Below are 20493 nucleotides of genomic sequence, written 5' to 3'. Positions count from 1 at the left end.
CGCTCCTCCTGTGGCTGTCCCCACGTCCCTGGGGCTTGGAGCAGCCCGGTCCATGGAAGGTGACCCTGGCCATGGCCAGGGCTAGGACTGGATGATCCCAGATCGTTTTTTGGGACCTGCTGTTGTCCCAGCATCCCTGTCCTGTTTTCCTGGCACAGGGAACATCTCCGGGAGCCTCGGGCTGCAGGCTCAGCCTTCAGCACCGCATTCCCAACCTCCTTGGAGATAATTCCTACATTCAGCGCAGGACTGGGATGGATATTTATAGATTCCTATAAAATGCTCCATTTCCCTGACAAGGAAATCCTTTGTAGCTCCAAGCTTTCCGTGAGCCGGGAAGGAGAAAGCTCCGGGCATAATCCAGAGCTTTTTGGGCAACGCTGAGCCCAGCCAGGCTGAACTTTATTGACGTGAGCTCCAAGGAAAGCAGAGTGCCAGGGTTAGACCTGGAAAATCCCTGCCCTGGAGGGCTGGGAAAAGCCACTGGTGGTGTGGGGCTCGCCCGGCAGCCGTGGATCCAGAGGGGAGAGGGAATCGGGAACCGGGATGGAGCGGGTGGGAGGAAGGAGCCGGCTCGGGGGGCATTTGCTGCATGTGGAGCATCCCACAGGGATCTCCCGGGAATTGGGGTGCCCACAGGGTGGTGCTGGGCAGGGAATGGGGTGTCCTGTCCCTGGGATTGGGTGTCCTGTCCCTGGGATTGGTGTCCTGTCCTTGGGATGGAGTGTCCGGCAGGGAATGGGGTTCTTCCTTCCCTCGGGATGTGGCTGCAGTGGAGGGAACATGGATGTTCTCCTGGGAATTGGGGTGCCCTACCCTTGGGATGGGTGCTGTGCAGGGAATGTGGGTGCTCTTTCCTTGGGAAGGGCATCCTGGTGGGATTGGGGGTGTCCCAGTGGGATCGGGGGTGTCCTGGCAGGATCGGGGGTGTCCTGGCAGGATCGGGGGTGTCCCGGTGGGATCGGGGGTGTCCTGGCAGGATTGGGGGTGTCCTGGCAGGATTGGGGGTGTTCTGGTAGGATTGGGGGTGTCCTGGCAGGATTGGGGGTGTCCTGGCAGGATTGGGGGTGTCCTGGCAGGATTGGGGGTGTTCTGGTAGGATTGGGGGTGTCCTGGCAGGATTGGGGGTGTCCTAGCAAGAATGGGGGTGTCCCAGTGGGGTTGGAGATATCCTGGCAGGATCGGGGATATCCTGGCAGGATTGGGGGTGTCCTGGCAGGATTTGGGGTGTCCTGGCAGGATTAGGGGTGTCCTGGTAGGATTTGGGGTGTCCCGGTGGGATTGGGAGTGTCCTGGCAGGATTTGGGGTGTCCTGGCAGGATCGGGGATATCCTGGCAGGATCAGTGGTGTCCTGGCAGGATTTGGGGTGTCCCAGTGGGATCAGGGGTGCCATTCCCTCGGGATGTGGGTGCTGGGCAGGGCGGGGCAGGGTCCCCATTCCCAGGAGAATCCCCTTTGGGAATGTTCCCGGTTTCCTCCCTGCAGCCCCCAGGGACGGATGCTCACCCCGTGGGAGGCTCCTGAGGTTGTCCTGATCTCCCAAATCCCTGTTTCCCGTGGATTTCAGGATCAGGACTGGCCCAGTGCTGGGGTCCCCTAAACCCTGAGGGAAAGAATTCCTCAAAACCTCCCAGAATAACCTTTTAATAGCTGTAAAATTATTTTAATATAGAAATAATATTTTTCTATTAATATCAGAATTATTTAATTAATTAAATAAAATAATATATAATATCATTATATAATAAAAATAAATTAATTTCTAATAATATTAGAAACATTATTTATAAATATTAGTTATATGGATAAATATAGAAAATTGCATTATAACGAAATTCATTTATTTATATCATACCCAATCATAGATATTTATATTTAACAATATATAATTTATACATTTTATTTTAAAACGTTTAATAATGTGCAGATATATATTTGCATACTATATAAATATAAATATATTTAAATAATTTAATTTCTTTCAAGCTATAAAAGATCAAAAATGAGTCATTTCCAGTCCAGCAGTTGAAAATTGTTGGGGCTTTTGGTGTTTTTTCTTTTGGCTCTGGAAGTTCCAGGGGGGGAATTTTGAAAGTTGGAGCTTCAGAACAGCGTGGCTCCAAAAGAATTCCCTGAATTTGAAATATGGGAAAGGAAAGGTTTGTGCTTGGATGAAAAGCAGGGCCGGGTCTCCTGGGGAAAAAAAAGAAGGGGGGGAGAAAAAGGATAATTAGAAGGAAAAATAGGGGAAGAGCAAAATAAAAGGGAAAAGTAAAATGAAAAAAGTGGAGGAAAGGAAAATGAAAGGGAAAATAAGAGGAAAAAATAAAATGAAGAAAGGAAAAGGAAAGGGAAAATGCAAGGGGAAAAGGGGAAAAAGTTAAAAAGGATAAAAAAGATAAAAAAAGGAATAGAAGAAAAAGGGGAAGAAGAGGAGAAAGGGAAAAAATAAAGGAAAAGGGAAAATGAAAGAAGGAAAAAAGAGAAAAGCAAGGAAGGGAAAAGAAAAGGGACCCATGGTGGGGAGAATAAGAGGAGAACTAAAAGAAAATGGGAAAAAGGGAAAACAAAAGGAAGAAATGAAAAGGAAATAAAAGGGAAAAAAGCAGGGGAAAGGAAAACCAAAAAGAGGGAAAAGGGGGGAAAAAAGGGGAAAAGGAGGAGAAGGAAACCAATAAATGGGAAAATAAAGAGGAAAAAAGAGGAAGCCAGGGATTGCAGCGGGGAGAGCCACCCCTGTTCCCAGGACACTGCCAAGGCTGGCTGATATTCCCAGATTTCCGAAGCCCAGGGATGTGGAGCAGGAATTGGGGAATTCCAGGCTGGGTCTCACCTGTTCCAGGAGAGGGGCAGCCCCAAGGGGGTTCAGATTTCCTTTGGGAAGGGTTTTTGTTATGGAAAAGGTTCTTTTCCTGCAGAACTGGAATCCCAAATCCATGGGGAAATATTCCTTCTTTTTCCTGCTGAGCTCAGGCCAGGAGCAAAGCCAACCCCAGAGCCTGAAAGTGGGAAATCTGTGCAAAGGCTCTTCTGCTGTAATGGGAATTTTGGGATGGGTTTTTGGGATTGGGAAGAGTTTGGATGTCGCTCAGAATTCCTGAGTAACCCCCTCATCACGTGGAGCCAAGGGGTCACTCAGGGTTAATTCCTTTACAAAACGTTCCCTGCGGAATTGCCTGGGGCTGGATTCTTCCCGGGAATCGGGGAGGTGTAAAATTAAATTTGGTTTCTCTGGAATTCCATCTAAATTCCCTGGGAGCAGCTCGGAGTGTGTGACATCCCAGCTGGATCCGGGAACACCTGAATCCCCCGTGCAGCTGTCACACGGCAGCGCTGGGAGGGATGTGCTGCATTCCCTGGGAATTCCACGGATCCCGGGGGAGGGAGGGAGCACAGTGATGGTGCTGTGGGAATTCCACCTGGAGTTAGATTGGATATTAGGAAAGATTTTTCCATGGGAAGGACAAGGGAGGTCAGGCACTGGCACAGCTGCCCAGGGCTGGGATGGGGTCACATTCCCAGAGGGATTTCCAAGCTTTGGATGGAGTCACATTCCCAGAGGGATTTCCAAGCCTGGGATGGAGTCACATTCCCAGAGGGATTTCCAGGCCTGGGATGGGGTCACATTCCCAGAGGGATTTCCAAGCTTTGGATGGGGTCACATTCCCAGAGGGATTTCCAAGCCTTGGATGGAGTCACATTCCCAGAGGGATTTCCAAGCTTTGGATGGAGTCACATTCCCAGAGGGATTTCCAAGCTTTGGATGAGGTCAGTCACATTCCCAGAGGGATTTCCAAGCCTGGGATGGAGTCACATTCCCAGAGGGATTTCCAAGCCTTGGATGTGGCACTTGGGCAGTGCTGGGAATGGTTGGGAATCGATCTTGGAGGGCTTTTCCAACCCAGACTTTCTGGGATTCCCTGATTTCCTTGCCTCTCCCTGAAGCTCACCCTGTTTCCCTGGACTGGCTGTGCCCCAGGCACCGCATTGTCCTTAATTCCCGATTCCACCTGGCGAATTCCCAGAATCCTGGAATATTTGGGCGGGAAGTGGCTCAATCCCATCCCGTGGGCAGGGATTCCTCTACCCCAGCTTGCTCCAAGCTCACCTTGGGCGCTTCCAGGGATGAGGAGCTCCAATCTCTCTTCCCCCTCCTGGTCCCTCGCAGTCCCGCCAGACTCCGGAGGGAGAATTCCTGCCCCTGGATCAGCTGGAGCTGGACGTGGGTTTCAGCACGGGCGCTGACCAGCTGTTCCTGGTGTCGCCGCTGACCATCTGCCACGTCATCGACTCCAAGAGCCCCTTCTACGACCTGTCCCAGCGCAGCATGCACACCGAGCAGTTCGAGATCGTCGTCATCCTCGAGGGAATCGTCGAGACCACGGGTGAGTGGGAATTCCTTGGAAAACTCCGCTCTCCGCGCGCCTTCCGGCTCCTTTGGAGGCGTTCTCCGGTTTTGGCGCTGGGCTCTGTCCCAGGGGGTGGATTTTGGTGTTCCTGGGATGTGGGGTTGGGAATGTGGAGCTCCCGGCTGGGATGCGGCGTTCCCGCGTGTCCCAGGGAACGGGAGGGATATCCCAGATCCAGCTCTGGGCCCCAGCGTTCCCATCCCGCTTTCCCAGGGCAGGAGAGCACAGCCCAGAGAGAGGAAGGTGGATCCTCCATGGGCATCCCTAAAAACTCCCTCACGTTTCCCTAAAACCCCTCTGATACTTCCCAAAAATCTCCTTGGTATCCCTATAAAAGCTCCCTGATATTCCCATCAAACCCCCAGATAATTCCCTAAAAAACCTGATCTTCACCTACTGATAATTCCCTAAAATCTCCTTGATATTCCTCTAAAAACCCCTTCTTATTTCCCTAAAGACTCCCTGATATTTCCCTAAAAAATTCCTGATATTTCCCTAAAAATTCCCTGATACTTCCTTAAAAAACCTCCTGGTGTTTCCCAAAAATCTCCTTGATATTTCCCTACAAACTCCCTCGTATTTTCCTAAAGACTTCCTGATACTTCCCTTAAAATTTCGTGACATTTCCATAAAAATTCCTTGGAAAAGCTCATAGAGAATTTGCAGGCCTGACCTGCAGACCAGACCTCGCAGGTTTCTTGTTTTTATTCCTCAAAAAAATTAATTCCAAACAAAATGAGGGAAGAAAAACCCTTTTATAAATAACTCTTGGAATTTTAAGCCCTGGCTTTGTTTTGGGAATTATTATTGACCTGGAAATTATACAGGGAATGGGCAAAAAAGAAAAAAACAAACAAAAAAAAAAAAAAAGAAAAAAAAGAATTTCTGTGTCTTTAAAGCTTAATTGGGATAAGGTTCCAAATGTTGTGACCTATTTTTGGGAGCTGAGCTGAAAATTGGGCAAAATAGAGCAAAATGTGCTGGATCTGGATAAAACAGGAGGGAATGAAAGGGTTGGGAAGGTGGAAAAATCTTCCAGTGGGAGCAAAGGGAAGAGGAGGAGAAGGCAGGGCAAGAATGGGAATGGTGGGATGCATTTCCTATGGATCACATCCCTGGATGCCTCTGGGAAGGGAAAAACAGGATTAATCCAGGGGTTTTGGAGAGGTTGAGTACAGAATTGGGAATGTGACTCTGGAACTGGGATGAAGGCCTGGAATGATCAGCTTTGACCAGACCCGTAAAAAATATAAAATTTTTCAAATCCCGTTTTTTTTTTCCTCTTGGTGGAATAATTTGGAGGGAATTCAGCTGGACCACCTTGTCCAGCCCCTGTTCTGGCCAGGAAAGGATGATCCATGATCCATGATCCACGATCCATGATCCACTATCATGGCCTGGCCTTGGTCACTTCCAGGGATGGGATAATAATGGAAGGCTGATGGGATCAGCATTCAGGGGTGCGTTTCTCCTCCTCTTCCACATTTACAATAATCAGGGATTTAGGAATCCAAATATCCATGGCTTGAGCTGTCTTTGCTGTGGATTTGGAGCCTCCAGGTTGGCTCCAGCAGGTGCTTGTAAGGAATTGTTTCCCTTCCTTTAATCATTGAAGGATCCTGTTTTCCTTCCCATTTCCCGGGTTATTCCCATTCCCTTCCTCCCCTTTCTCCCTGTGCTGCAAATCCCTCCCAGATTACAGCCAGGATCCGAAGTGCTGGGTGTTCCTCCCTCTCATATTTATGATAAACAGGGATTTAGGAATCTGAATATCCGTGGTTTGAGGCACCTCTGTCTTTTCCTGTGGATTTGGAGCCTCCTGGTTGGCTCCAGGGCTGCTGGGGGGGAATTTTTTCCTTCAACTTCCTTCCCTGCTTTGATCCTTGCCTGTGATCAGCTCCCGCAGCGAGGGCTTTGGATAATGAGGGAATATCCCACAGAAATTTGGCTGTTCCCGGCTGCAGAGGCACTGGAGAGTTTCTGGGAGATTCCCAATGAGTTAAGTGGGATCTTCTTGCCGACCAGTCTGATGGAAATTCCCCTTTCCGCTGCCTTTCCTCGGGAAACGGGATCCAAATGGTTTTTCTGGGATGCCTCCTGCCCGGCTGGAGCTCGTGTGCTGCCCCTCAGTGCAATCCAAATTTTGGGAAATATCCACATTCCTTCCTGCTTTCCTTACCCTCCTCAATCGCAGGCTTTGGGCTGTGGGGAGGAAGAGACGTGGGAAGGGGATCCAGCGAATTCCTGCAGGGAGGAGGGAAGCTGGGAGCTTCTGATCCTTCCTGGAATTCCCTGAGGGCTTCTGATCCTTCCTGGAATTCCCTAGGGAGAGCAGCAGGGCTGAGCTGAGCTCTCCTGCCCTTCCCACATTCCAGCCAGGCCTTTCCTTTAGGGAAGTGTCTCCTCTGAGGGATTTTTTAGGAATCACGGGAGGGGTCCTGGCCAAGGGTGATGGAGGTGATTCCTTGAAATTGGCCAAGAGAATTTTTTTTTTATTTTATTTTTAGTTTTAACTAAAAGAGGGAAGATTTAGATGGATACTGGGAAGGAATTCCTGGCTGGGAGGGTGGGGAATGGGCTGGAATTCCCAGAGGAGCTGTGGCTGCCCCTGGATCCCGGGAAGTGCCCAAGGCCAGGAGCACTGGGATAGTGGGAGGTGTCAGGGGTGGGATGGGATTTAAGGTCCCTCCCAATCCAAACCATTCCAGCATTCCATGACCTAAAATTCCTGTGTGGAGAGGGCTCTGCATTCCTCCCAATCCCAGGAGCTGGAGGAGCCCCACTCTGGCACTGGGATTGTTCCCATTTTTTGGAGCCTTTCCCAGTGGAGATGCTCCAATGGCTTTTCAGCACCCGGGGCTGGTGACAATTCCTGAGGGTCAGTGCTGATCATTCCCGGTTATTTTGGGTGTCTCTTCCACCCCTCCATTATTAGGATAACCTGGAACTGGGGAGAACATTCCAAGGGTTTGTTTTCCAAATATTTTGTCCTCATTTTCCATTGTTGGGATGGAGAATTGGAAGCTTCCTGGTGCCGTTCCTGGGGAGAATTTGACTTTCATCCTGGATTTTCCTGCTGGGATTTGCCTCTGGATGTGTTTGGGATTGCATAATCCTTTATCATTTTGTGTTATCCTGCAGTTGATTGATAAGACACTAAAATTCCTGAAAAATGAGCCATTAATGGGAATCTGAAGGAGACAAAACCCTGCAGGGATGGTTTGTGCATCCATTTTCCAAACTCATTAAATTTATTTTGGAAACCTCTTCCCGTGATTTGCTGATGAAAGAACTCCAGAGCCTGCCAGGCTTTTTAATTAAAGAAGTAGGGACGGCATCAAAGGCATTTTCCTCTGGTTTTGCTTCTAAAAACATGAAAAAACCTGGAATTCTGGAAGCACAGGAAGGCTTCTCTCAGATCCATGGGATCTGAGCTTGGAATGCAGCAACTTGAGGGAATCAAGGGCTGGGACAGATATGAAAATTACCAGGATTCCGATAATTCCATTGAAAATGGGGATTTTTTTGGATGTCTGTTCTCAGGGTCAGTGAGAAACCTCAATACAAATTCAGCAGCTTTGAGGGTGGAACATAAAAGATGGGAATTCTGGAATAGTTTGTGTTGGAAGGGACCTTTAGAGGTCAATTTATTTATTGTGTTTTTATCTTTCCATCCAAATTTTGGGAGTTTTTTGTGTGTTGGATGGGAGGACAACAGGAAAAAAAGATTCACATATCAAAAATGGCTTTCAAATTGCTTTTATTTTATTTTACTTTATTTTATTTATTTTATTTTATTTTGTTTTATTTTATTTTAGTTTGTTTTATTTTATTTTACTTTATTTTGTTTTATTTTATTTAGTTTGTTTTATTTTGTTTTATTTTATTTATTTTATTTTACTTTATTTTATTTATTTTGTTTTATTTATTTTATTTATTTTATTTTATTTTATTTTATTTTATTTTGTTTTATTTTATTTTACTTTATTTTGTTTTATTTTATTTAGTTTGTTTCATTTTGTTTTATTTTATTTATTTTATTTTACTTTATTTTATTTATTTTGTTTTATTTTATTTTATTTTATTTTATTTTATTTTATTTTATTTTATTTTATTTTATTTTATTTTATTTTATTTATTTTTAGGTACCGCCTGATCATGATAAAATATTCCTTTAAAGCTCTCAGGGCTGACCATTCCGCAGATCTTTTACCAGCGCTGCCGTTATAGGAAATCTGTCAGTGGAAAATCCAATATTTTTTGGTGACATGGACAAACACGTTTGGTCCCAGCAGAGCCAGGATTTCCTGGGATTGGGGCCTTCAGCTCCAGCTTCCCTCTGCCCCCCTGGAGCTGCTGGGCTGGAGAAGGGGAAAAAGGGATTTGGAAAGCTGAGGAAAAGGTGGAATGTGCTGGGAAGACGCAGGGAAGTGTCTGGTGGGAGAGAAGAGCTTGGGAACAACAAATCCCTGGAAGTGTCCCTGGCCAGGCTGGACCCCTGGGAGAGTGGCAGGGCTGGAATGGGATGGGATTGAAGGTCTCTCCCAACCCGGAGCAGTCTGGGATTCTGGGATCCATCCCTTATGTAACTTTATCTCAGATACCGCTCCCTCCTCCTGCCTGAGGCAGCAATTCCCCCAAATCCCGCATTTCTCCGCATCAGGCTTTCCCTGCTCCCTCCTTTTCTCCCTGAGGTCTCTTTGGAGGCCCAGGAGAGAAAACAGGGAATGCTTTTTCCCGGGAGCCGGGCAGGAGCTTCTCTTTCCCCATGGATAATCCCAGGGAGTGCTGATGGAGCTGAAACCGCAGCTCTGCCAAAATTCCCAGCTCACGCTTAATCAAACAGAATTCCTTCTGCTTGAGCAGCCTCCTTGTGCTGATCCGGTGCTTCCGCAGCCTCTGGATCAGCAGGCTCCCCGAGGAGTCCCATTTTTCCATGGATTTCTGTTGGAGGCTGAGCAGGAGCGAGCTTTGCCGCGTGCACTCGGCCGGATGGCTCGGGAGCACCTAAACTTGATCTCTGCTATGGATCCACACCTGCTGCCAGGAACGGGAGAGATGGAAGAGGGAAAAGGAGAATATCCAGCTTTCCATCGAGCTGTGTCCTGCTGTAGCTGGAGAGGGGTTTGGGAATGGTGGAAAAGGGGAAGGCAAAGGGCTGGAATTTTTCCTGGAGTGCTGGGATGTGGGGATGCTGCTGGCTAAATATAGACCCAGACTGCTCCTCCTGGAGAAATTCATGGAGAGATAAAACCCTGCAGTGCTGGAGTGCTGCTGATTCCCAGAATCCTGGAATGCTTTGGGATGGAAGGACTTTAAATCCCATCCCATTCCACGGGCAGGGACAGCTCCCACGATCCCAGGTTATCCAGCCCTGCCTTGGACACTGCCAGGGATCCAGGGGCAGCCACAGCTTCTCTGGGAATCTGTGCCAGGAATTTCTTCCCAATATCCCAACTAAATCAACCCCAAACCTTCAGTTTAAAGCCATTCCCTCCTGTCCTTGTCACACAATGGCTCCTTGAATCCTTTATTTTATTGAAATCCAAGCCATTTTTTCTCTTTACCAACTTCTTCCCACTCCTTATTTCCCTCCTGGATCGGCTGGCAGTGCAGCTTTCCCTGGATATTTGCCCTCAGTGAATTATGGATGCTGCTGTTGGAGGATTTTGTCAGCAGCCTCCTCAGTATTATTTATTTATTGTTTCAATAATCGGCAGCAGGGCCCTGCCTCAGGCAGATGTGCTGCTCCCAACCCGCCAGGAACGCCCAGCTGGCTTTTCCATGGATACCTGTTCCTTGGCCTGGATACTTTTGTGCTCGTTATTCTTTATTTACAGCTCTGCACAATGTGGGGGTGTTGAATATTCCGGCTGCTTCCTCATGGACTCGCTCTCCTGAGGGATCGGGGCTTGGGAAAGGCCTTGAATTGCACCGGGGGAGGTTTAGGTTGGATATTTGGGAAAATTTCTTCACAGGTAGGGCTGTCCAGGCCTGCAACAGAGTCCCCATTCCTGGAGGGATTTAAAGCCCCGTGGATGTGGGGTAGTGCTGGGAATGCTTGGACTCGATGCTCTGAGAGGCTTTTCGAGGCTAAACCATTCTGGAATTCCACGATTCCAGCTGAGCCGGCCTTCCCAGTGCGGCTGTTGCAATCCCTGAGCAGCCGCACTCGATGTCTCCTGGAAAGGCACAAAGCCCCGAGCTCCCCTCCTGAACTCTGGGATTCCTCTGCCTTTTCAGGGCTCTGAACCCCTGGAATTCTCTGGGAAGTGTGTGGGGAGCAGGATGTGCTGAGGGGAGAGGGGCTGTCTGTGGACACTGGAATTCCTCCAGGAATGGGGATTGATCCACCTGAGAGCCTTTTCCCAAAGGAATTGTCCCCAAATCCCCCCTGAGCTGCCCTGGCCCAGCCTGAGGCCGTTCCCTCTCCTCCTGTCCCTGTTCCCTGCCAGCACAGCCCGACCCCCCCGGCTGTCCCCTCCTGCCAGGGAATTCCAGAGAGGGAAAAGATCCCTCGGGATCCTCCTTTGCTCCAGGCTCAGCCCCTTCCCAGCTCCCTCAGCAATTCTCCAGCCCCTTCCCAGCTCCCTCAGCAATTCTCCAGCCCCTTCCCAGCTCCCTCAGGAATTCTCCAGCCCCTTCCCAGCTCCCTCAGGAATTCTCCAGCCCCTTCCCAGCTCCCTCAGGAATTCTCCAGCCCCTTCCCAGCTCCCTCAGGAATTCTCCAGCCCCTTCCCAGCTCCCTCAGGAATTCTCCAGCCCCTTCCCAGCTCCCTCAGGAATTCTCCAGCCCCTTCCCAGATCTGTTCCCTTCCCTGGCCACGCTCCAGCCCCTCAGGGTCTCTCCCAGCCGTGAGGAGAAAATCAAAAACTGGGAGAAAACGTGAGGGGAAAAAAAAGTGAGGGGAGTTTGGGGAGGGCTCTGCTGCAGAGCTTTGCCCTCCTGGATCCTCCTTTTCTCCAGGCTGAGCCCCTTCCCAGCTCCCTCAGGAATTTTCCAGCTCCTTCCCAATCCCATTTCCCTCCCTGGACACTGTCCATCCCATCCCATCCCATCCCTTCCCAGACTCCCACACCTCCTGGGGGTTTATCCCATGGGAAGAACCCCAGCCAGGCCCCGTTGTTTTCCCGGATTTGTCCCAGCTGGGCGCTCCCGGTTTCCATGGAGTGGTGGAGTTTAGGCCTTGCTTTGTGCCTCGTTCCCGGGTGGTTTTAGGCCGAGCTTTAGGGCAGAGCTGGGTTTTAGCTGGCTGTGAGTTACACAAGCACCGAGGTCACGGCGGGGCCGCCGCAGCCGGGTGATGATAAAAGCACTTGGCAGCACCACGGGGAGAGGCCTGGCGTGGGTAAAACGCTGGGACGTTCCGGAGAGTCATCCCAAATGTCAGGAGGAGTTGGGAATTTCCCCAGGGGAAAGCTGTGCTGGGGCTGGAAAGAGCCTGGAGGGCTGGGGGCTGCTCCTGCCGCCCCTCCCTGCGGTTCTGTGGGATTTGGGGCTGCATCCCTGTGGGAATGGTGCTCCTGGGATGTGGCACTCCTGGGATGTGGCACTCCCCACTCCTGGGGGACCCCAGGACCCTTCCTGGGGATGGAGATAAAATCTGCTCCTTTTCATTGACCCCTGAGCTGCCCTGGGAGGCCTCCAGGGAAGGGATCATTCTGCCAGGTTGGGAATGAATCCGGGAGCCCACATGGAGCTCACCAGTGCCCATGACGGGATTCCAAAGGTTTGGGAGCTGTGTGTGCTGCTCCAGCTCTGGGGATGCTGGGAACAGCTCCCTCCTCTAATTGCAATATTTATTACAGGTTCCTTGTCCTTGTTTTCCAGCCTTAGTGGCTCTTGGGGCTCCTGGGCTCATGGTGCAGGAGATGAACAAATTCCAGAGCAAACTCAGTGCCTGGGATAAACCCCCAGGATTCCACAGCAAATCCAGGCAGGGATGGGAACGGGAATGGGGCTGCCCGGAGCAGGGCACTGTGTCAGGGTGTCCCGGTGCCTCTGGAGTCTGGGACCAGCAGGAAAAGGGGATTCTGCCCCAGCCCTGGGGCCAGCACAGACAGACATGGAGCTGCTGGAGAGTCCTGGGGCAGCTCCAGGGCTGGAGCCCCTCTGGAGCCAGGCTGGGAGAGCTGGGAATGTTCTCCTGGAGAAGGGAAGGATCCAGGGAGAGCTGGGAATGTTCCCCTGGAGAAGGGAAGGATCCAGGGAGAGCTGGGAATGTTCCCCTGGAGAAGGGAAGGATCCAGGGAGAGCTGGGAATGTTCCCCTGGAGAAGGGAAGGATCCAGGGAGAGCTGGGAATGTTCCCCTGGAGAAGGGAAGGATCCAGGGAGAGCTGGGAATGTTCCCCTGGAGAAGGATCCAGGGAGAGCTCAGAGCCCCTTGCAGGGCCTGAAGGGGCTCCAGGAGAGCTGGAGAGGGACTGGGGACAAGGGATGGAGGGACAGGAGCCAGGGAATGGCTCCCAGTGCCAGAGGGCAGGGATGGATGGGATATTGGGAATTGGGAATTCCTGGCTGGCACAGGTTATTCCATGGATGTTTCCAGATCCCTGGAAGTGTCTCAGGCAGGGTTGGAGCAGCCTGGGACAGTGGGAGCTGTCCCTGCCCATAGAATGGGTGGAATGGGATATAAGGTCACTTCCCACCCAAACCATTCCATGTTCTGGGATTCATGGCAGGGATGGCTTTGGGATGCTGAGAGGTCCCACAGCTGCTCTGGGGTGAGTCAGGCACTCCAATCCCTCAGGAATCACCTCCTGCTCCATGGGGACAGCCCCAGGGAAAGCGTGGAGGTGCAGAGAGGAGCAGAGCAGCGAGGCAGCCCCTTGGAGCAGCGATTTTCCTGCTGAGATTTCCTCTCCTCGTTAAGGTATCGATCTGTGGCCGCAGCCGGATCTGCCGGGACACAGCTCCGGGATCAATAACCCGGCACTGATTGGGATTAAGGACCTGGCACGGCTCGTGTCCCACAGGGAGAGCTCTCTCCATCTTCCTGCTCTCCCTGCTCCCGGCTGTGTCCCGGCTTTGGCTTCTCCAGGGATTTTGCGTGGGCTGGAGGTGGGCGTGGGGCTGCTTGTGGCTTCTGGGATATTTTAGGGATCGGTGTAACCGAGAAATGGAACATGTTTAAATTTAAAATGTGTTGTCAGTGCAGGAAAGATCATGGAATTGCAGAATCATGGAATGGTTTGGGTGGGAAGGGGCCTTAAAGCCCCTCCAGTGCCACCCCTGTCGTGGCAGGGACACCTCCCACATCCCAGGCTGCTCCAAATCCCGATGTCCAACCTGGCCTTGGACACATCCAGGGATCCAGGGGCAGCCCCAGCTGGAATTCCATCCCAGCCCCTCCCCACCCTCCCAGCCAGGAATTCCTCACGGTATCCCATCTGACTCTGGGCTGGGTGACAAGGTGGGGATCAGGTGCAGGCTGGGCTCGGTGACCTTGGAAAGCTTTTCCAGCCTCGGGATGCTGGGATTCTGGATGTGTGGGGGTTCCTGGATACTGTGCTTGGTAGAGCCATGCCTGAGTCCCAGATAAAAGCACATCCCAGAGCTCCCCAAACTCTGATCCCTGTCAGTGTCCATCCCTCTCCCTTTTTATTCCATAGAGTTACTCTTCCCATCTTTTTTCCCGTGGTGCTGAGCACATTCCCTGTGTTCCTCTGGAGTCTTTCCTGCTCCTCATTGTGCTGCAGACACTTTGAATTCCCGGGACATGAAGCTGGGGATGGAATTTCCCCCACTGGAATATTGCTGGCTCCTGGGATTTATATTTAATATTCCCCACAATTTCCCTTCTCAGCAGCCAGACCTGGGCAGGGCTGGAAAGCTCAGAAAAATACCTGGAGTGCTTTGTGCCAAGGACCTCAGCCAGGAAAAAAAAGGGGATTTTCCCTTTTTTTCTTTTTTTTTTTTTCCACCTGGAAGAGGTTAAGAATTTAAAAACCGCGTGGAAAACATGCCTGGAGTTGGGGCTTGATCCCCGATGCCTGTGCAAGCATCCCAGGTTTCTGCTGTAGATGGGATATTGGGAAGGAATTCCTGGCTATGAGGATGCTGAAGCCCTGGAATAGAATTCCCAGAGGAGCTGTGGGTGCCCCTGGATCTCTGGAAGTGTCCGAGGCCGGGCTGGAGTGCTGGGATAGCTGGAGGTGTCCCTGCCCATGGCAGGGCTGGATTGGGATGGAATTGAGGATCCCTTCCCACCCATCCCATCCCGGGATCCCACCTTGGTGTCTATTCCCACGGGAATGTCTCCGGGGTGTTTAGGGAATGCCAGGCCCTGGGTGCCGAGGCTGAGCTCACCTGGTAATGAATTCATCAGCAGAACTGCCTGGAATTGGAGCTCTGCTCCGGGAGAGGCTCCTAATTGGGAGTTAATGGCTCATTAGCGCTGAGCGGATCAGCCTGAGAGCCCCGGCACCACAAACAAAGCAATTAATGATATTCTGGGAGTGGGATCCAGCATTCCAGCGGCTGCTGCTGGCCCGGGTGTGCTGGGGAGCAGCTGGATCTGGGGGGCTCTGGGGTGCTCTGCCGAGGGAATTCCCTCGGGAATGCCCTTTGGGGGTGTGGAAGGGCCGGGATGATGGGTGGGTGCCTGTGGCTTCCTGCTTTGGGGCTCCTCCCTGTTCATCCCAAACTGGGAACCTGGGAATGAGAGGGGCGTGGGAAAAAGATGGGAAAAGGCAGCGGCAGTGGCTCCTACCCAGAAAGCTTTAGGAATTTCCAGGATTTCAGGATGGGTTGGCTGGGAAGGGAGCTCAGAGCCCATCCCAGTCCACCCCTGACCATTCCCATTATCCCAGGGTGCTCCCAAGTCCCGTCCAGCCTGGCCTTGGACACTTCCAGAGATGAGAAGGGGCTCCAGGAGAGCTGGAGAGGGACCTGGGACAAGAAGGGACAGGACCAGGGAATGGCTCCCAGTGCCAGAGGGCAGGGATGGGATGTTGGGAATTGGGAATTCCTGGCTGGGAGGGTAGGGAGACCCTGGCACAGGTTATTCCATGGATGCCCCTTGATCCCTTGAAGTGTCCAAGGCCGGGCTGGAGCAGCCTGGGATGGTGGGATGGGATTTCAGGTCCCCACCCAAACCAGGCTGGGATCCTGGGAAGGTGTGGCAGCGCCTCTGCAGCCCACCAGGATTTTTCCTGGAAGCACAGCAGTGCCCTGACATTTGGGATGGGAAAAGGCAAAGAACCAGAATTCCCAATGACAAAATTTTATGACAAACACCGAGCCGCTTCTGAAACCTTCAGGGGAAAAAAAAAAGGCATCGCTTTCCCTAAAATGGCAAAAATGCTGCAGACTGGGAGGCTTTTGAGGCGGCCTGGGGAGAGCTAAATCAGCAGCGCGGGCACGGCAGGCAGGGCTGGCGTGTAAAATTAGAAACCCCTGGCAGGCATGTGGGATTGGTGCAGCTCGGGCTGGGATGTGGCCATTGATCCTCCTGGGAATAACGAGCCCGCTGGATTCCAGCACATCCCCAGGGATGGGGGCCCTAATTAACCTTCCCTGGCTGCGGGATCGGATCGGGATCGCCTCCCTCCCTTCCCACGCTGCAGGAGATGATTTCCCTGTGCCTCCCTCGGGTCGGAGGCACGGGCAGGGAGCAGCATCCAGCAGCTGGGAGCCTCTGCTGCAGGAAATGTGGGGCCCGTGGGATTTGGGGATGGTCATCCCAGGAGTTCTGGGATGTTTGTTCTCCCCCGGGAGAGGTTTGAGGTGGAGGAGCAGCTCGGAGGTGTTGAGCACCTGGGGGCATCGGGAGAGTGTCAGCAAAGGGGGAAATCCAGCATGGAATTGCTGAGGGTGTGGAGATGCTCTTTGGGAATTTTTTCCTAGGTTTTCCAAGTTGGGGAGGTCCCAGTGGGATCTCTGCTCGCTGCATGGGAAGGGAAAACTGCCCCATCCCTGGGAGTGTTCCAGGCCAGGCTGGAGCAGCCTGGGGTAGTGGGAGACAGGGGGTGGAATGGGATGGGATTCCATGTCCTTCCCAACCCAAACCACTCTGGGAGCCTGTCATTCCATGGTATTTGTATGGATTTGTGTATCTGTGGCCCAGCAAGGCGTGTGTGGATTCCCAAAGAGCCTTTTCCAGCCGCAAATCCAGCCTGACAGCCGTTCCCACAGAGCTGCCAGCCCTGATCCTCTCTTTCCTGGGAATCTGTTCTCCCGATGCCAGGCAGGGAATGTTTGTCAGCTCCTCCCGCCGGCTGCGTGCCACAGTCTATGTTTAGTTCAAGGGCTGCGGTGTTAGAGCTGTGCACGGATCTGAAATCCACGGCAGGAGCTGTTCCGGATGCTGGGAATGGGAAGCGAGATGTTCCCAGTGCCAGAGGGATGCAGGTGAGGGATGGAAAAGCTGCTCCAGCGCAGCCTCAGCAGCTGCCTGGGACACAGAGGAGCAGAAGGATCCCTCAGAACAGGAGGGTTGGGATTGCCAGGGGCTGCTGATCCCCTTTTGCAGGCTCTGGGATCACCCCCTGGATCCAGCCCTGGGACGCTCCCGGGATCACAGCAGTCTGTGTTCCCCAGGAATTTGAAATATGGGATCCCATGAGGGGACACTGAATGAGGTTTGCAGAGAAGTGTGGAATAGCAGAGCTGGGAGGAACTGACAGGATTGTGGATCCAGCCCCTGGCCCTGCACAGACACCCCAAAACACCACCCTGGGCATCCCTGGATCCAAACACTCCTGGAGCTCCGGCAGCCTCGGGAATGTGCCCATTCCCTGGGGAGCCTGGGAGCAGCACCCTCGGGGGGAAGAGCCTTGCCTGATCTCCATCCCAACACCCTCTGGCACAGCTCCAGCTGTTTTCCCTCTCCCAGGATCCATCTGGGGGGTTTCTCCTGGAATTCCTTGGCCAGGCAGAGGCAGCAGGTGAGGAGCAGGAATCGCAGAGCAGCTTTGTTGGAAGCAGCTCCGGGGATGAATCGATGGACTCCAAACGTTCAGTGCTTTAAAGACACTCAACAAATGGATCCCTAAATCCCGAGAGGTTATTCCCAAACCCTGCTCCATGCTGTAAAATCATGGAATCCCAGCCCAGTTTGGCTGGAAAGGGACCCTGGAGCTCATCCAGCTCCACCTTCCCCTATCCCAGGCTGCTCCGAGCCCCGTCCAGCCTTGGCCACTTCCAGGGAAGGGAATTCCAGAGCTCCTCTGGCCAATCCGAGGTGGATGATCCCTGCTGTGGGTGCAGGATATTCTCAGCTCAGAAAGTGGCTGCTGACTGTTCTATTCCCATCAGTCTCCCATTTTCCATCGGTGCCTGCGGGCAGGGATGCAGGCAGGAGCAATTCTGGCAGCGCTCAGGGAGCATCCCCGGATCCTGGAGCCCAGGAATGCTCTCTCTGCCTGTGTGGCCCTGCTGGAATTTCCCCCCAGGAAATTGTCCCTTTCCATGTGAGGGGAGCTGGGTTTTCCAGCCGGGCAGGCGGCTCTGGGTGGCTCGGGGTGTTTGTGGGGCTGCAGAGGGAAGCTCTATTTCGGTGCTGAGCCCATATGGCCGGGTGGGTGTTTGGAGGAGCTGCTGGAGAGGGGAGGGGAGGGCTCACAATGGAAATGTTCCCGTTTGGAGAGCAGAAAATATTGTAAATAGCTTTGGGCTTTCTCCTCTTTCCTCCCTGCTCCCCAGACTCCCCTCAGGTGTTGCTCTGACCTCCACTGCTCTCCTGGGATTGAACAGAGCATTCCTTTCTCCCCGTGGCTCTTCCCCAGAATTCCCAACATCCAGCTACAAGTGAATCCCCTCATTTCCAGCTGCACTTTGGAGCCCTAACTCCATGAAAAGCAGAACCAGCTCTTTTTCCTTTTAGGAAAATCCCTCTGAGACCATTCCCAGCCATTCCCAGACTGCCCAGGCCACCTCTGCCCCATGTCCCCACATCCACAGGGCTTTGGAATTCCTCAGGGATGGGAACAGCCAGGGCTGCTCAGCCCTTTCCCTGAAGGAGTTTTTTCCCTGGCACAGATTCCCAGAGAAGCTGTGGCTGCCCCTGGATCCCTGGAAATGACCCAGGCCGGGCTGGACAGGGCATGGAGCAGCCTGGGATGGTGGGATGGGATGGGATTTAATTTCTCTTCCAACCCAAGGCAGCCTGGGGTTCTCTGTTCAGCATAAGGAATGTTTCCATGGGGCTGTGCTGTCGGGAAAAATCTGGGAATACTTGAGCTCTGGAGAGCACCCACAGCATTTTCCAGGGCATGGGTGGGCAATTCCAGCTTTTATCCAAACCCCATTTCACCCATGTCCCCAGCTGCCTGGGAATATCCTCCCCATCCAAGGAGAGGGGATCCATCACCTCTCCCATTCCCATCCCTCATCCCTTTCCCCCCTGCCCTTCTCGGTGCTTCCCAGCAGGAGCTGCCTGGAGCAGGGAATGCAATCCTGCCCTTCTGCTGCTGCTGCTGCTGAGTCAATCCCAGCCGGGTGGGAGGGAGTGATGCAAACCTGGGAACGTGGCAGATGGCTCTGGGAAAGGAACCTGCTCCGAGGAGGGAGCTGGAGGGGCTGGGATCGGCCCTGACGCATTCCGGCCGTAGGGAAGAGGAACGGAGCGGAGCCTGGGGTTGGGATTAAGGGAAAAAAAAAAAAAAAATCGGGAGAGGATAAAAATAGCAGGGCAGATTCTCAGCCAGGATTAATTACTGCGTGGAATGTGTGCTGTTGCATGGAATGTCTGATCCAGATAACTGCTCCTGCCTCAGCTTTTCCAAGAGGATGGAAAACCCTGCTCCAGGCCTGGAAGGGCAGCCCTGCAGGCTCCAAACTTTCATCTTCCCCTCTTTTTTTTTTTTTGATACAGCAAAAGGAGGTTCCTCACCTGCCAGCAGCATCCCTGGATGTGGGAGCTGGAGCAGGATGTGCTTTCCTGCGCTGCTTCCATGGGATTTTGGAAACCTGCAGTGATTTGGGCTAAGGATGGTCCTGGCAAACAGCAGGATGAGCTGCTGAGGGTGCCAGGGAAACTGGGGGTGTGAGGGATTAAAAAGTGTCCCTGGAAGAGGCCTGGCTGATAAGGAAAATGCCTTTGGTGTCATGGCTCTGTTTAAATGTCAGGAATGCTCCGGGAGAACAGTGGGAATAGCGCAGAGGTATTTATGGAATGGAGATAAAGCACGTGTCTGGATTGAGGAGCAGGGCAGGAGCCTGGGATTGCTCCTCGGGGTGAGGAGAAATAAAGGGATTTTTTGGGATAAAACCATGTCTGACTGACAGGATCTGGAGCCAGGGGAGCATGGGATGGTTGGGGTTGGAAGGGATCTTGGAGATCATCTTGGTTCCCTTTGCACACAGAGTTCACGTGTTAAATCTCTGTGGGCTGGAATTCCCTGGGATTAAAATTCCCAGAGCAGCTGTGGCTGCCCCTGGATCCCTGGAAGTGGCCAAGGCTGGATGGGGCTTGGAGGACCCTGGGATAGTGGGAGCTGTCCCTGCCCATGGCTTGGAATTAGAGGGTCTTTAATCATCTTCCAACCCAGACAATCCTGGGATTCTATGGTGTTTCCATGGATTCATAAAGGGCTTTTCATGGCTGGTACCCTTAGGACACATTTGGTGTCTTCCATGTCAGGAAATGCTGTATTTTTATTCTCTTTAACCAAAATGGGTTTTTATGGAAAAAATTGCCTCAGCATCCTCCCAGGGAACAATTCCCAGTTCCCAATATCCCAAGATCCATCCCTGCCCTCTGGCACTGGGAGCCATTCCCTGGCTCCTGTCCCTCCATCCCTTGTCCCCAGTCCCTCTCCAGCTCTCCTGGAGCCCCTTCAGGCCCTGCAAGGGGCTCTGAGCTCTCCCTGGATCCTTCCCTTCTCCAGGGGAACATTCCCAGCTCTCCCTGGATCCTTCCCTTCTCCAGGGGAACATTCCCAGCTCTCCCTGGATCCTTCCCTTCTCCAGGAGAACATTCCCAGCTCTCCCTGGATCCTTCCCTTCTCCAGAACATTCCCAGCTCCCCAGCCATGGATTGGACATTCTGGAGCATTCCAGCCATCCTGGCTTCAGTCAGGGCCAGCCTGGAGCTGAACTTCCATGGAAAACATGGAAGTGCAGGGGGAGAGGAGGAGCC

The 20493-nt window shown here is 52.4% G+C and overlaps 1 protein-coding gene across 1 annotated transcript in view; it reads left to right on the top strand.

Annotated features, from left to right (window-relative positions):
- KCNJ3 (potassium inwardly rectifying channel subfamily J member 3) overlaps window positions 1-20493 on the top strand; it is a 28608-nt gene that overhangs the window by 1593 nt on the left and 6522 nt on the right. Inside the window, exon 3 of the mRNA XM_058840356.1 lies at window positions 4170-4386. Coding sequence (XP_058696339.1) covers window positions 4170-4386 — 217 coding nt within the window. The remainder of the gene's footprint in view (window positions 1-4169; window positions 4387-20493) is intronic.

The sequence above is a fragment of the Poecile atricapillus genome, chromosome 5 (genome assembly GCF_030490865.1).
Source record: "Poecile atricapillus isolate bPoeAtr1 chromosome 5, bPoeAtr1.hap1, whole genome shotgun sequence".
Taxonomy (NCBI): Eukaryota; Metazoa; Chordata; class Aves; order Passeriformes; family Paridae; genus Poecile; species Poecile atricapillus.
Note: the sequence above shows the minus strand (reverse complement) of the source record. Positions and strands in the feature narration are given on the sequence as shown.